The 17,481-nt window shown below is 35.4% G+C and overlaps 2 protein-coding genes across 4 annotated transcripts in view; both read right to left on the reverse strand.

Annotated features, from left to right (window-relative positions):
- Positions 1-773: 773 nt before the first annotated feature.
- e2f5 (E2F transcription factor 5) lies at positions 774-9,628 on the reverse strand. The gene is made up of 8 exons (XM_016519670.1): positions 9,246-9,628; positions 7,486-7,595; positions 7,171-7,332; positions 5,138-5,246; positions 4,699-4,984; positions 3,598-3,732; positions 3,431-3,469; positions 774-1,892 (listed from the first exon to the last, which is right to left on the reverse strand). The coding sequence occupies exons 1-8, from the start codon at positions 9,384-9,386 to the stop codon at positions 1,783-1,785; spliced, it is 1,092 nt and encodes a 363-aa protein (XP_016375156.1). The 5' UTR covers positions 9,387-9,628; the 3' UTR covers positions 774-1,782.
- Positions 9,629-10,055: 427 nt separating this feature from the next.
- Positions 10,056-17,481, reverse strand: part of LOC107713973 (leucine-rich repeat and coiled-coil domain-containing protein 1-like) — an 18,731-nt gene continuing 11,305 nt past the window's right edge. For all 3 annotated transcript variants that reach the window (XM_016519652.1, XM_016519653.1, XM_016519654.1), the window contains exons 9-20: positions 15,527-15,701; positions 15,287-15,435; positions 13,873-14,077; positions 13,273-13,412; positions 12,941-13,142; positions 12,187-12,372; positions 11,867-12,041; positions 11,624-11,787; positions 11,189-11,397; positions 10,889-11,026; positions 10,664-10,799; positions 10,056-10,451 (exon numbers count right to left, since the gene is read on the reverse strand). In XM_016519652.1, the coding sequence (XP_016375138.1) occupies positions 10,341-10,451; positions 10,664-10,799; positions 10,889-11,026; positions 11,189-11,397; positions 11,624-11,787; positions 11,867-12,041; positions 12,187-12,372; positions 12,941-13,142; positions 13,273-13,412; positions 13,873-14,077; positions 15,287-15,435; positions 15,527-15,701 (1,990 nt within the window). In that variant the 3' untranslated portion in view covers positions 10,056-10,340. The remainder of the gene's footprint in view (positions 10,452-10,663; positions 10,800-10,888; positions 11,027-11,188; positions 11,398-11,623; positions 11,788-11,866; positions 12,042-12,186; positions 12,373-12,940; positions 13,143-13,272; positions 13,413-13,872; positions 14,078-15,286; positions 15,436-15,526; positions 15,702-17,481) is intronic.

The following is a 17,481-nucleotide window of genomic DNA, read 5'->3' on the forward strand; positions in this document are numbered from 1 at the left end:
TAACTGAAAAAAAATAAAATTGACAATTCTAAAATGTGTAAAATATAGTAGGCCTAGTTGTGACCGAACCTTTGACTGTACATACTGATATAGAGGTAATAAATCTAAATATACTTATAAAGTACAATGGCCTTTAGAGAGAGACAAGATTGTTTCTAAATCTAACCCTTTTTTAACCCTGTGCTAAAAAGATCGATCAGAGGGGAGGGGACATATTCAAGATTGTGCACAAAAAACTTTAAGTAAAGTTTTGATCACATTGGAAAATTAGAGGCCTTAGAAATTCATGTATGCAATATGATACAGTAGGATTTATAGGGTTAAACAATTTGTAAAACTGTCCTTTACTCTCCTGTATATAAATGTCACTGTCCTTTAAACCTTCTGGTTTGTTAAGGTCACAAAATTTGGTATATTTAAAAGCATTTTTAAAAAAATGCTCCTTAAAAATACCAATGCTGTATGCGAAATTACCAGTAAAAGAAAGATGCAGAGCTGCTGTAGACTGAAAATAAACTGAGGCCTTGAGCCACTTCATGAAATGAAGAGATTGTGACACAACCCAAAAGAATGCTTCATGTGTGATATATTGCAGTGTTACAAAAAAAAATAGGTTTCTTCTCCAAGACTAGATTCCACACAAAACCAAAATGATCACAATACTTGAGCAATAGCAAGTGTTTTTTTATATAAAACTTTGGTTAAAAAAGTGCAACAGAACAAAAACATTGCTCTTTTGATTAGAAAACCTATACAGAGAAAATAAAGTTACTTACAGTAATAGAAAAAAACCTGCGTAAGGCACAATCTTGTGGAATGTATAAACAAAGATTATCCAAGGCAGTTTAACATCTTCCTGTCCTCCGATTCAAAAACACTACATTTCAAATTATATTCGTTCACTTTTTAAATTAGGTAGGATTGCCTCTACACAAACAATAAAAAACAAATGAGCTTTTCACAACAAGGTGAACAGCAAAGTGATATTCCAACATGGCAGTCAGTAACAAAGACAAACAATAACTCAATATAAATACACACAGATGAGTGTCACAGTGTTTCTATCAATGGACTTCAAAACAACCAACATACAAATAGTTAGTGTTGTGATTAAATAGTTAGACACACAATTGAGCCATTCAAATGAAAGTGTGTGTGCTGTTAAATTATATTATACGTTTTCATGTCAAATTGTAGAGCTCCAGCTTACAATATGTGATAAGATAAAGTTAGAACTGTTTATAACGTATTGTGAATAATAAGACAGGATGGCACAGAAAGGACAAGAATAATGAACAAAGAGATGATCGTAAGGCACATGTTCCAACAAGTGTACAGCCAAAACTTAGTGTGTCATGTTTGGGTGGTTTTAATTCCGCAGATTACATTCAACTGCCCTCCATTCACCCCAGTGAATTACACCATCACTCATTAGGAACAATGAGCGAAGTCACAAAACTGAAACAAACTAATAACTGTATCAAACAAAAAGACAACAGACACACACAAGTGTCTAAAGTACAGGTGGGAGGGGTTTATCTTTCCTGTCTGTTCCTCTGAAACATTAGTCAGTTGAGGGCAGACAGGACAACACTGTTAAGGACTTAAGAACCCAAGCGAAGGATGAAATGTAAATGAATGTGAAACTGAGTGCAAGCCAAGGTTCAAGGAGCGGACGCTGAGGCAGGAATGCAGCCGTTGGCAGTGGTGGTGGTGGGGGCTCATTACCTCCGCTTTTGTCCTATGAAAGCAAGTGTGGACCGGTGTGGCATGAATCATGCTTTAATAATTAAGAATCTGCACATCAAAAAGGTCACAGACTCCCTCGTTGTCATCAAGGTTGAAATTGTAATCCACACCAGGGTTGGGTGAAAGCCTTAACAGGGGGAAAACTACCGGGGTCGAACACACACACACACAAAAAAGTTACACAGAGTGCAGATTGGGGTTTATCCAAAATACATTAACTAAGGAACTAACTAACTAAATAAATAAGAGATATACAGTACTGTTAAAACTTTTGGGGGTCAAAAAGATGTTTTTGAAGCTCTTATGCTCACCAAGGCTGCATTTATGTGTTCCAGTAAATGAAATTCTCAAAAAATGAAATGAAATTCTCATAGCTTGTAAATCAGTGGTTCTCAACCTTTTTTCACTCCAAGGCCCCCCTCCTAACCGAATCAATACTGAAATACTACATTTTTTAGGATTCTTTGATGAATAGAAAGCAAAAAAAGAAAGAAAGTCTTCACTGTCATTTTTGAAAAAATACTGACCCAAAACTTGGCTGTAGTGTATTTTGTGTGTGTGTGTATATATATGTATGTATGTATATAAGGGCCTTTCGCACCGCAGGAACCTTTTCATAGTACCAGAACTAATTGTGGAACTACCCACTTTTTGCCGTTTTCGCACCGCCGGGACTGGGAGTGATTTTAGTACCGGACTGCCTTTTTCGAGAACCAAATAAATTCCTACTCCCGAGCAGGGTCTAACCAGCACAACTGGTACTAATCGTGACGTAAGTAGACAATGATTGGCCAAACGCGTACGAAAACGCCCTCACCCACCATGATTTTTAACGCCGTGTAAACATACTGTAAACATTGTGTCAACTTATTTCGCAAGTATGGAGAACAGCGATAGATGGACGGACGCTGAAGGGCAGGCACTTGTAGCAAATGTAGCACTGCCAGTTGTCATTGGAGATTCTTAGTCCTCCTTTCCGTTCTTTCAATCGCTTTACGTATACGGCAACTTTCCATCTCCATTATTGTAAAACCCGCGAGACAACAAAAACACAGCGCCGATCACAGCGTCCTCCATCCTCCTGTTGTTAATGTTGTTTTTCTTTGTTTTCGTTGTTGAACGCCGCGCACAAATGACGTCGCTGTCGACCGGTTCCTAGTACACACTCTCGGTGCGAATGCAACCCTTTAAATAGTACTGGGAAATAGTTCGCGCAAAATCGTCCCAGTACTTTAGTACTGTCCATTTAGTTCTGGAACTAAAGCGGTGCGAAAGGCCCTATATATATAACTAGATATGCATACAGATTCTTTTGGTGATTATTAAAAAAACAAATTGATTTCCAATTTTATTTTTATACCTTTCACAACTTAAATGAACTCATAACAAAAAGCATCAATCCAGAGGCAAAAGTGCTGAGGAAAAACTGGCATGCATAGGAGAACAAAACTATGAGAGGAACCATCACTCAGCTGTTGTAACCCATCCTCCTCTGGTCAGGACATATTAAAAAGATTTATCTGCACTGCTAGCTGTATGATTAATTGATAAGGACGGCAGTGAACTGCTTCAAGTCAGAACAAATATAACGAAAAGAAGCTGTTCTGTGTGACCACAAGGGGGCTGTGCAGAAGGCCAGCACTGATGCAAATAAATGACTGGATAACATTTAAGAACTTACCATCTGAAGACATCAGTTCATCAATGAGGTTAGAAACACCTGGAGGAAGAAGAAAAAGGCAAGTGTACATTTTCTTCTTGAAAATACAAAAATAACCCTTTTTTTTTTTCATTTTTAAATAACTGCTTTGGAAAAATCGTATATTGTTATAATGGAATCCATGTAACCTTCTCTCTCATCCCTCATTTCTTCCAGCATGGACTGCAGATCCTGACCCCCCATCTCCCTCTGCTGTTCTTCAGGACCACCTAGAGACCCCTGCATCAACAAACACTGACTGACAGGGGACTCAGAGTTGCATTCTTTAAAAAGAAAAAAGGAGAGAAGAAAAATATACAAATAAAATCAGTCATATTCAAATGTTGTATACAATCTGATATACAATAGTTGAAAAGTTTGGGATCGGTAAGACTTTTTTGAACCCAAACTTTTGAACAGTAGTGTATATGGATGTATAATCATAAATAGAGTGGTTGGACAAAATAATGTGAACACCCATTATTATATATAGGGGTTAATATATACACAATGTTTGTTTTTCACTGTAGCCTGCACAAATGATTTTTTATTTATCTTTTCATCTATATTCTCTAATTTGTAAATCAGAGTAGTATTCGTTGTGTTCAGCAGTGTTTAGTACAAGTGAAATGGGTGATTTGTCAGACTTCCAAAAACAACAAATCATGGAAGCCTGTGTACCAGAAGCATCTGCAAACTTAATGGGCCAATTATTTTTGCATTTTAAGAAAATCAGTCTTTACCATTTTGACTGTGTACACAAAACATAGCAAGACTTCATCAGTGAAGAATAGTTGTGGAAAACTAAAAGTGAATGATAGGGACCATCAAACACTAAAAGCACTGTGTCCAAAACACAGAATTACTGCTACAAAGTGACAGCAAACCACAATATTCACCTCAAAGACCGTGTCTCCACAAAAAACCCACCACAGATAGTTTCACAAAACCAGCATCCACCAAAGAGTGTTGTATGAATCAATTCTAAGAAGGTTGGAAGCTGTATTAAAGACAAATAGTGGCAAACACCTTTAAAAATAAGTATTGTCTATTATTTCCTAGGTGTTCACATTATTTTGTTCAACTCCTGTATATAAATGTCATATATATTTAAGGATGATGTATGTAATTTTTTCATTGATGAAAAATGTTCTCCTATCCTATTTTAATATGCAGAGAGAATAATGACTGGTGCTACAAATATCAATCACACCTTAAGGAACAGGGGCATGTTTGAATAAAAGCAGTACCCATGTGCATGTCGGGGGACGTGGAGGACTGTGTGAGTTGGTGCTCTGCAGCGGGGCTTTTGAGCGGCCCACGCTTCAGGTCACAGAACTCCGCTGAAGAAATGGGGAATCTCTGCACCCCTGCTGGAGTACTAGGAGGAGTCGGCATGGCATAAATGTCATCTACAGGTGGGACGGGGACAACAACAGGCTTGGAGCAGCTCGTCTCTCTGTTTATCAGCATCACCTGGATGGGAGCCGAGTGACTTCGCAAGTTCACTTGGTACTTTTTCTGACCATTGTGGCCCTGAATCAACAAAAAAAGGCATGGAGATTATGAACAACCAAAAAATGCAAACAAAAGCAAATGAACACTTAAAAATATATGCATAAATGTAAAATTCACTCAAATTATTCTCAAGGATAAATGGCGAATAAGCTCAAGGTTGGTGTAACGTACCATCTCAGGCACTGGAACCTCCAGTTGTGTTCCTGATGGTGCCATGACAGCTAAAAGAGTATCCCCACTGAAAGCATCACATATGTCCTCATGTGTCACGTAGCTGAATGTATACAATGCTAAGGAACGTGTACCGAGTGATAATGCAATGTCTCCTCAACCTTTTGTATATTTTTCACATTGAAATGGACCCCATGATACAGAGTCATTATATGAGGTGGGAGGAAAAACTATATTTCAGTGCTTTTGCAAGCAAACCCAAAGTTTTTCAGGGAAATGCGATATTTTTTCAAGAGCAAGCAAAAGCATTAAAATATGAGATGGAAAAAACTAAAATTCAGTGGTTTTATGACAGCTAAAAGAGTATCCCCACCGAATGCATCACATATGTCCTCATGCGTCACGTAGCTGTATGTATACAATGCTAAGGAACATGTACCAAGTGATAATGCAATCCATCTTGAATCCTTTTGTAAATTTTTCCACATAGAAATGTACCCATGATACAGAGACAACATTACATGAGATGGGAGAAAAAAAACTATATTTCAGTATTTTGGTTGTTCATAATCTCCCAAGTAAACCCAAAATTTTTCAGGGGAACGCAATATTTTTTCGAGAGCAAGCAAAACCATTAAAATATGAGATGGAAAAAATTATAATTCAGTGCTTTTGCATTCTCCTGAGAAACATGCATTTATTTGCAAAAACACAAACTGAGGATTGACAAAATATGAGATGAGGAAAAACTGTATTTCAATGGTTTTGCAATCGCAAGCAAAGTTTCTCGGGTGAATGCTTTCTTTTTTTATTGAGAGCGAGAGCGAGAGAGAGAGAGAGAGAGAGAGAGAATGCAAAACATCAAAACATGAGATGAAGAAAAATTGTAATTCATTGCTTTTGTGTTCTCCCAAGAATATTTGCAACTGAAAGCAATGCTCAATGCTGTTGTGTTCTATCAAACATGTATTTTCTCAAGGGGAGGCAATATTTTTTTCCAGAGAAGGCAAAAGGATTGATATATAATTTTTTATATTTTTTCCATCATCATGTTCCAACCCTCTACATTGCGAGTAAATCACTCGCATATGCGACTAAATCTTCACTCTGGCGACTAAATGATGTCTAATATTAGCCAATGGCTAATAAATTCTCAGATTTTACTCGCCAGTGTGTGAGTTGGAGGCTAAGTATTAAGTTTAGCACAGACATTTTCACTCGCCGAAGAACTGCCGGTTTCTCCGGTAGTAGGTGAAACTAATGCGCAAACGGCAATCTCATTGGCTGGCGCTCACCTATTATCTAAAATGACTAATATGCATTCATTCATGGTTATCAAGTTTTAATTCTAATTCCTAAAGTTCTAACATTAAATAATATTGATTATCGTATTATAATGCTTGACTGACTGGTGTTAAGAGTGTACTTTCAGATATTTAAAAAAAACTGGCATTTTACAAACACACACATACATGCATTCTTGTCTTAGGACAACGTTGATTAACTTTATTAAATTTACTAAATTAACTTTTGATCCACTTCAAATGTTGACTACTATATGTGTGTGTGTGTGTGTATGTATATATATATATATGTCTGGCGAGTAAACTAAAAAATGTACTAGCCAATGGCGATTCAATTGCCACGGTGTCCGTAGAGGGTTGTGTTCCCTTAAGAGGCTCTGTTCCATGACATTATAAGTTTTGAGATAAAAGGCTGAACTTTGCATAAACCACTTTAATCCAAAGAGGAATAACTGGTGGGGTAAGACTTAGGAAACTCTAGCATGAACCAGCAATAGACTAGAGACTGGAAAAACTGGACTGGGGCCACTGAAACACCCAACAATAACACCTCACAGTCAAAGAAGGACAGGTTATAGCACTCAGTATGTAATTAGGTGCACTCCTTTGACAATGGCATTTTTCTGGGACTGTTAATTACCAGGGGAACCAACCAAAAAATGGAAAAATATCAGACGAGAATAAAGACAAAACAACTTTTTCTGGCTGATACTCTGCGAGTAAGGATATCTGCAGCTGGAGGGGTCTTCATTCAGGTGTTTGATGCTTTGTTGCAGACATGCTTTCTGCATGTTCAGTTCTCTCTCTTGAATCTCCAGATCAGCAATATTTGCCTTGAGAAGTTCTACCTCCTCAAGAACTTCCTGAGGCTGGCAGCCTGAACTCTCCCCTCTAATTAAGACAAGCAACTGCTTTAGAGAATGACACAACTCAAGCATATTACATTAAGTATGCGAAGAATGCACACAACATTACAATATGCATATAAAATGTTAGCGAAACATTTGATAGCACATTGATAACTTCCCTACTCTTTGTACTCACTTCCACTGAATGGTGTTTTTGGTCTTCTTTTCAATGAGCCCAATGCCTTCCAGAACATTGGTGATATCGTAGATTCTCCTCTTCTGTTTGACTGCCAAACTGTCTGCAGCCTATGAAAATAATCACAATGTTATTTTCAGAGACCATCCAATCAGATAAGAGGAACTGGCTATTTAGGGGACCAAACAATAGCTTGGTTTGATATATAGATTGAAAATGGGTTTAGATAACTTAGTAGCTCTCGACCGTTATCAGTAGAGTTTATCATGAGTAAGTGTGCCATGATGAGGAGCATGGGCAGGTGTGCTAGCACTGGCCACACCGACCTCATGCACCGAAATTCACATAATATCTCCATTGTCTGTCCTTGCATGACAGCTGATGGGAATATAATGGAAAGTAACAAAATGAGGCACATTCCAATTTGTTGTCCCATTATGTTTTTAAAGCAGAGGCACATATCCTCAAATATTTTTTTTAAATAACTGAATAAATTAAATAAAAAAAATTGTAATAAAACAAAAAAGTAATATTTTTAAAATAACTGAATTACTAAATGACGATGATGATGATGATGATGCAACACTGTTTCATTACAAATATTCAATAGTAGTAACGTTTTAAATAACTGAATAAATTAAATAAAAAAAAATAGTAATAAAACAAAAAATAATTAATAGTAATAAAACAAAAAAGTAATATTTTTAAAATAACTGAATTACTAAATGACGATGATGATGATGATGATGCAACACTGTTTCATTACAAATCTATTCAATAGTATTCAATAGTAGTAACAGCTGGTTATGTTACTGCATGAAAAAAGATCTAATATTTTATTTAATATGTGGAAAGAAGTATATCAATAAATAAACAAACAATAAATAAATAGGTTTTCAAAAATAAGTAAATAAATAAATTGAAATAAAAATAAAGCCATTTTTAAATTATTAACTAATTACTCAATAATAATAATAATAATGATAATAATAATAATAATAATAATAATATTAATGCAACTATGTTACCGCACAAATCTACCACATTACAAAAGAAATGAAAACGTTCCTTAAATTAGGACAGCCCAAAATATCTTTTTTATTATTATTTTTAGTAATTTACAGCATTTCTGTATACAAATAATCTATAAATAATTTTTACATAAAATGTATTTTGCATTCAATGGTAGTAGTGTTACTGCATGAAAAAAATATCACATTTTATTTAATGTGTGGAAATTACACGTCTATGAATAACTACACACTAACAATAAATATACAAGGTTAATATATATATATATATATATTTCAAACCTCTCATTTAAAACTATTTCTGGATGTTAAGCACCATTTACTGAAAGAAAAAAGTTGAAGGCCCTATTTTGCTCCACGTTAACGGAAAATAGCAGGTGATTAGACTGAATAATGTCTCCAGTGGATTCACATAGTGCGTCTCTGCTGCCTCAAGCGTCAGGTAACAAACACCTGCCGTGAGAGAATCCCACGGGTTTCTGTTCAAAATCTCCTCTGTCACAATAACACGCCATTTCTATTCGCCCATTAAAACTTTTAATTAACTACGAGCCAGACACGTATTTCTGTATATATCTAATTGAGAGTAAAAGCCTCACAGGACAGCGAAAGTCCACTCAGGTAACTTACGAACAGTTTCTTTGTGTAACTCTTGACAGACGTCCTCGCAGAACAATCTGTCGAGTTTCATTCATTCATTCCGCCGCTTGTAAATGTATTTTAACCCACCACTTTGAGATCAAGCACTCCATCTTTGGCCTCTTGAAGCAGAGTAACGAACTTGACCGTGAGGAGACCCAAACTCTTCTCATGGCGACTGGACCCGTTCGGTGTCGTGTGAGGAAAACTCGCGCTGTTCGACTCAGCCATACCATCCAAACGCCCGGTGTTTTTAGGGATGTAATTCAAAAACTCCCTCTTTGTCTCGTTCAGAGGTATGGAGGTCTACCTCAGTTTTGTTAGTGACGGTGAGGGGGAGCAACAATCATCTCTTGCACTTATTTACCTCAGGCTACACTTCTACCGATGGCTCGAGGGTTTTTAAATGAGAGGAAATGACGTTGGATTACCGTTACTATGACAACGTCTCTGCTTGAGCGTTCGACTTCGGACAAGAGGTACATGCAACTGAAATGCTTTGAGAACTCGACACACTTTTACATTTTAATATAATCCTCCAAAATTACACAACAAACAGCGTAACAAGGAGTTAATAATTTAATTATACTATATTTATTATATTTTTATATTATATTTATATTATATTATATTCATATTATATTTTTGTTTTCATTTAAATGTTTTAGTTTTGAAATGTTGTTGTATGCATTTGTCATTTTTATTTAATTTCTTTTATTTTCTTAAATGTGTGTATCTATATAGTATTTATAGAGTTTTAGCTTTTAGTTTTAATTACTTTTTCTTATTTGTAAGTCGCTTTGGATAAAAGCGTCTGCTAAATGACAAAGTAAAGTAAAGTAAAGTAAATTATACAATTTAAACAAACAAAAAAAGCCTATGGTATATTAAAAAGTGCAGTATATATTGCTTTATGCTCAAGGTACAAACGTTTTAGAAAAAAAGATACATATATATAATTTATGAATGATTTTGTAATTTAAAAAAAAGAAGTTTCACAGTTTCTGCGATTTTCTATATAATTTGAAGCATAAAGCCAAAAAAACAGTAGGCAATACAGTAGGCTAGACACTCAGAAGTACAATAATTTCAGGATATGTTCTCAGCCAGACTGAGAGACATTGACATAAGTCTTGAAAAAGGCATCTTCCAAGTTTTTGTCTTTGGTTTGTAATGGATAGGAGGTTAGAAGTCTTTCAGCACTTGTGTGAGGCGTCTCATTTTCTCCTCCATTACCCTTTTATTACTCTCAGTTTCCTCAAGCAGCTGGCGCATTTCCTCCTCCACCTGGAGTACCTGTGGTTAAACAAAATAAACAAATAAATGTGTTCTTGAGAAAGCATTCTCCCAGTCAATCATCCAATTCATCAAGACATTAAATTAAAAACAACTCATTCTAGTCTGCTCACTTTGGTCTAGCAGTTTGCCTGCATGTACCAACACTAGCAATATAAATGACAATACAGTGAACCAATACATATAAATCAATACTTTAGTGGCAGTAATACCTTCTGGTTGGCCTTTTCTATTTGTTTCTGTTTGTCATTCGCAAGACTAAGTATTTCAGCTTGATGGGAAGCTTGCAGAGATTCCAGTTGTCTACGGAAGGCATCATCCACACTGTGAAGCTTCTCCACTGCCGCTCTAAAAAAAAAAAAAAAGTTTCAAATGTATACTACTGTATACTGTATATACTTCATTAGCCAAATTAGGGCCTGCTGCCCATCTCATACCGGTGTGCTTGTGAAGCCTTGTCTTTTTCCTCTATCAGTGCTCTCTCTTTGGAATCAAAACCCTCCTTCATTCGCTTCACCTGGCTTTCAAGCCTGTTCAACAGTTCTGCCTTTTCCTGCCATTTTTTACTTGAGGCCCTGCAAAATTAAAAATATTTAACATATTACTAAGCAACTGTGTGATGCTGTGAGACATCAGCATACACCCTTTCAAACAATGACATACTGTCCATAATAATAAGTTAGGGTGAAAGCTTGGAATCATGAGATGTTTGCAGTTTAACCAGTGTTATTCCATACCTGTATGTCTCTTTAACCTCATCAAGCTCCGCCTCCTTATCAAGGAGCTGTTGTTTCAGCTCCTCCTTCCTGATGCTGAGCTGCTCCACTGTGTCTCTGAGCTCCACTGCAGAGGCCATTTCCTCCTCCAGCTGCTGCTTCAGCTTTCGCTGGTCCTGCACATTCTCATAACGAAGTTTACGGATCTGCTCATCTCGCTCCAGCAATGCCTATAGAAGCAACATGTCAGAGAAAAGTGAGCCAGGCGATGAAAACTGACACTATCACACATGAGATTTTTCTCTTAGACTATTTTATTTTGTACTTAATGCATTAAATTAGCAGATGTAATTACATATTTTTGATAGATTTGAACTACAATAAATATTCACTTTATTTATTTCTATCTAATTTATATCTTAGTTTATAGTGTTTTTTGAGTAAGTAGGACTTTACCTCTTTTAGTTTACGAATAGTCTCTGTCTGGTCATCAACAATCTTAGCTTTAATCCTGAGTGCATCATTGTCTCTCTCGTTCTGCTTCTTCTGCGATTCCAGTTCGCCTAACAAAACCTCAATTCTGGCCTCCAGTCGACCACGGTCCTGCGCTAAGGATGCACCTAAATAAATGGACAAATACAAAAATTAGCTATGTTTGGGTTATACTTTCTTAAAGTTTTCTTGAAGTTACTGAAGTACCTTGCTGTGTAAGTTCTTGGCCCCAGATCTTCCTCTCTGCCCGTAGTCCATCTATGACAGACTCTTGAGCAGTAAGCTGGGAGAGCAGCTTGGACTTGTCCTTTTTCAGTAGCTCCACCTGTAGGTTAAGTCGTTTATCGTCCTCTAACCTGGATTCCAATGAGTGTACACGGGTCTAGCATACAAAAACGGAGCACAATGTGATTTATAAAGCATTACTTAAGAAGTTATCGAAATCTGATATGTGATGATTTGACACAAATCCACAAAGGACACAACAAAATCAATAACTTTTTGTAAGTAAAATCTTTTGGTCATACCTTGAACTCAGCGGCGGCTTCTCGCTTGGCTTTGAGGAGCTCAGCAATGCGTGTTTTCTGTTCTTTCACCATAGCTGTGAGCTCCTGCACCAAAGAGGCTGACTCCTTCTCTTTCTGCTGAGACAGGCTGAGACTTGACTTCACGTCTAAGAGTTCAGCAGATACCTGATCAAACCCTTCCTTTACCTACAAATCACAAACACACACACATGCACACACACAGTAAGGGTAACCAGTCTGAAAAATCTGGGGCTCGTGTCATTAACATTTTTGACATTTCAGGCAGTATTGTTAACTAAAACTATTCAACATTTTTGTTAACTGAAATACAGCTGAACAAAAATATAAATGTTACATAAAAAAACTCTGAAATAATTTTAAATTGAAGTACTAAACTTACTACTAACAGAAAAAAACTGAAATAAAAATAAAAACTATTCAGAAAAAATTAGGGAAATAATGTATGACAAAAGAACATAGAAAATAAAATATAAAAATATAAAATTATTCAAAATATTACTAAAAGCTATAATAGTACATACATAATACTAAAACAGCACTGATTTTAAATACTGCACTGACAATCACATCATTACTGTTGTTTATTTCTGTTTTCTCAAAGCCGATACATTTAACTTAAAGTTTTACAAATAAGTGTTCTCCTCCTCATTTGGTTCAAATTTAGCATCGATCCAAGCAAAAATGTAAATTGTTTTTTTTAGACTAAAAATGTTACCCCACAATTTAGATTTACCTCTGAGAAACGCTTTGCCTCAATGGTGAGAGCCATGCGAAATTCATCCTCTAGAGCAGCATACTGTCTCCTAGCATCAGAAAACTTCTGTTCCAAATCAGTCTGTTTCTGAGCAAATCTCTGCTCTATCGCCACCACCTCTTTGGCTACAGCCTCCTTAAACTCAGTCCCACCAGGAAGCAGCCGCGTTGCAAGCTCTTTCCTGTCCCACAAAGTCAAACAGGTGAAAGATGAAACAGTTGAAATTTCCTGTTTGTAAACTGAACCATTTTCAGGCAGTCACTCTTTGTATAAAATGATCATGGACACGATTCCATGTGGTGCTTGTGTACCTGTGCATCTCCTCCCTAGAAGTCAACAGTTCATGCAACTGCTGCATCTTCTCTTTGTGCTGTCGAGCCGATGCACGGATTATTTCAACTTCCCTTTTTAAGGCAGATGCTTTATTCTCTAACTCCCAAGTCCTCTTCATCTGAAATAATATAGCAGGTCATTCACTTTAAATGTTATATAGAAAACAATTTTATTTTGAAGAGTGTTTTTCACTTTATAAGTAGATAACTGCTCAAGTAGCAGCTTTCTCATGGCAGCCGTTCAAACACATGCAAAAGTCAGGTGTAAATATTCCTCTAACACAATTCAAAGGATTCAAATGTCAAAAAGGAATTGAAACATGTTTGCAATTCAGCCATATGCCTGTATATTTATCTGGGAACTGCTTCTGGAACCATCCCACAGAAAATGCCCTTTAGATGACTACCAGTATTTCACTGTCTAAGCATTCTTGTAAGTAGGAATAGTTCTTGTCAGCTCAGTGAAGACTGGATGTATGGTTCAGACATGAACCTGTGCCACTCTTTACAGTATACTGGAGCACTCAGTTCATGCTATGGATCCGTCACTACTGAAGATATGGACTGCAAGTGTTCTACCTCTTCTGCACGCTGCTGGACCCTGAGGGCCTCTGCTTTGGTCATGCTGTCCTCCAGACTGCGCAGCGCCTTCTTGTGTTGGTCTTCCCGGTTGTGCACCTGCTCCAGCTGCTCTAACGTAGACCTGTATCTCTCCTCCAACTCCTGCAAACGAGTCTGCAATGCTGCCCGATCAGAGCGCTCTTTTAACAACATCTCCTTCAACCTAAAGGAATAAGACAGATCAGAGCTGCTTTTTCAAAATATCTTGGAAAATTAATTCTTTCACCATGCATATTCATGTACACTACCATTCAAAAGTTTGGAGTTTTGGAGAATTAGAATTTTTAAATGTAATTTATTCCTGTGATGGCAAAGCTGAAATTTGAGCAGCCATTATTCTAGTCTTCAGTATCATGCGATCCTTCAGAAATCATTCTAATATGTTTTGGTGCTCAAGTAACATTTTTTATTATTGTCAATGTTGAAAACAGCTGTGCATTTTTTTTTCAGGATTCTCTGATGAATAAAAAGGTAAAAAGAACAGCATTTATATATTTATATATATATATATATAGGAAATGAGTCAAAAATAATTTTTTTAACCAAATACAATACAGAATATCTGAATGACACAAAGGCACAGCATGTTGCCACTACATACTAGGCTACATCTCCGATACATTCCACAATAGTAATAAATTAATAACTCACTAAAACTTCTGTTTAATGACAATTAATACATGACACTATTACATTAATTTACATTCACACACACTCAGCAGACGAAGAGTTAACAAAACAGACACTGGACTGTGAGGCGAGAGTCATTAGCAGCAAAGTGCTGCAGGGGTGGCAATTAGGATTGATTGATGATCTGCGGCAGACATGTGCCTGTCACCATGACTTTAATCTCCATTATAATTACGATTTATCACCAGACGGAGTGTGTGGGCTATAATATTAGAGCACAATATCAGAGCCGGCATCACGCCACAGAAACTGCCATGCAGGTGGGAAGGCAGAGCTTCATACATCAGGGCCCTGCAGTAGGGTCTCTGGAAACTTCTAATAAAATTTAATTATACTCAAGTGTATTCAGATCCAACATTTCAGCTGGAGCTGACACCAATTAGGTGCAATACGTCAAACCAAAGATTCTCTCCAAACACTTGGATGGCTGGAGATTGTTAGGTGTCCTTGATGGAAAAGAGTGCTTGAATGAGTGAGATAATAGATGTTGCAGCTAATTGCGTTTGTTGGTAATATATAAATATATATATTACTTTGACTCTCAACAGTAGGACTCTTAATTAGGCTGCTCAATTTGCATTCATTTTATTCACACTGGTTTCAATGCAAAAGTAAAACAGAACAAAGAGACAAAGTGAAACTATATTTATCAATATTAACAGAGGACTCTACATGCCCTCACCTGTCTGTGGTGTGTAAGGCCAAACTTTGCAAGTCCTTTTCCTCGCTGGCTCGAGTCTGCAAGTTCTTGACCTGTTCAGAAAGTCTCTTTGCAGCCTGCTCTGCCTTCCAGCGCCGCTCGCGCTCCTGGTCTCGCTCTTCCACAATTGCCTGCATGTAAACACACGCACATTACTCTTTGCAAATATTCATTTTGCTTAATAAAGAGAAATGTTGGACCTGTGCAGTGCAGTTTGCATACCCTGTAGGTTTCCTCTTGAGACTGAGCTGAGCTTTTGTTAGGACTGGCTTTGATGCTTTTAGGGCCCTTTTTTACAGACTCTGTGGTTTCAACAGACCCAGAGCTCTGGACTGATGTCCTCCTACAGGGTACAAAAGTCTGCTTTGTGGACTTCTGCTTTTGTGTATTTGACACACTGCAATGGAAGCAAAAAAAACATTTCAGACTAGTAAAGGTGTGAGATTATTTAATATTTTATGTTATATATTAAAATTAAAAATAAATTAAAACATTGAAATGTGAAAATTATGTGAAACATAAAAATGTAAACATGTGAATTGTGAAATTATTATTACAATTTAAAAGAACTGAAGTCATTTCTTCAGTCTTCAGCGTCATATGATCCTTTATAAATTAATCTTAATGTATGTATTGGCATCACAGATATAAATTATATTGTAAAGTATGTTAAAAAAAACAGTTCTTTCAAATTGTAATAATATTTCACAGTAGTACTGTTTTTACAGTAGTTTTGATCAAATAAATACAGCATACAAGAAGAACATGTATGTATGTATGTATGTATGTATATATATATATATATATATATATATATATATATATATATATATATATATATATATATATATATATATATATATATATATATATATATATATATATATATATATATATATATATATATATATATATATATATATATATATATATATATATATATATATATATATATATATATATATATATATATATATATATATATATATATATATATATATATATATATATATATATATATATATATATATATATATATATATATATATATATATATATATATATATATATATATATATATATATATATATATATATATATATATATATATATATATATATATATATATATATATATATATATATATATATATATATATATATATATATATATATATATATATATATATATATATATATATATATATATATATATATATATATATATATATATATATATATATATATATATATATATATATATATATATATATATATATATATATATATATATATATATATATATATATATATATATATATATATATATATATATATATATATATATATATATATATATATATATATATATATATATATATATATATATATATATATATATATATATATATATATATATATATATATATATATATATATACAGTTGGGTCCATATATATTTGGACACAGGCACAATTTTTATTATTTTAGCTGCTGACCAAAACATATTCAAGTTACAGTTAAATAATGAATATGGGCTTAATGTGCACACTCTGATCTTTAATTTGAATTAAAGATCTTTTATCTTTAATCTAAAAAAAGCCAGACCACTTCTGGAAAAGCATTCATTGGATGGCTGAAATTAAGATCAACCTGTACCAGAATGACGGGAAGAAAAAAGTATGGAGAAGGCTCTGAAAAGCTCATGTTCCAAAGCATAGAACATCATCTTTGAAACATGGTGGAGCAGTGTGATGGCATGAGCATGCATGGCTTCCAGTGGCACTGGATTACTGGTGTTTACTGAAGATGTGACAGAAGACAAAAGCAGCCAGAAGAATTCTGAAGTGTATAGGGATATACTCTCTGCCCAGATTCTGTCAAATGCAGCAAAGTTGATTGAGTGGCGCGTCATAGTACAAATGGACAATGACCCAAAACATACAGCAAAAGCAACCCAGGGGTTTTTGAAGGTAAAAAAGGAATATTCTGCAATGGCCAAGTCAATCACCTGATCTCAACCCAATTGAGCATGCATTTCACTTGCTGAAGACAAAAAGGCAGAAAGACCCACAAACAAACAACAACTGAAGTCAGCTGCAGTAAAGGCCTGGCAAAGCATCACAAAGGAGGAAACCCAGTCTCTGGTGATGTCCATGAGTTCCAGACTTAAGGCAG

This window comes from Sinocyclocheilus rhinocerous, unplaced genomic scaffold (assembly GCF_001515625.1).
Source record: "Sinocyclocheilus rhinocerous isolate Xijiao unplaced genomic scaffold, SAMN03320098_v1.1 scaffold2043, whole genome shotgun sequence".
Classification (NCBI taxonomy): Eukaryota; Metazoa; Chordata; class Actinopteri; order Cypriniformes; family Cyprinidae; genus Sinocyclocheilus; species Sinocyclocheilus rhinocerous.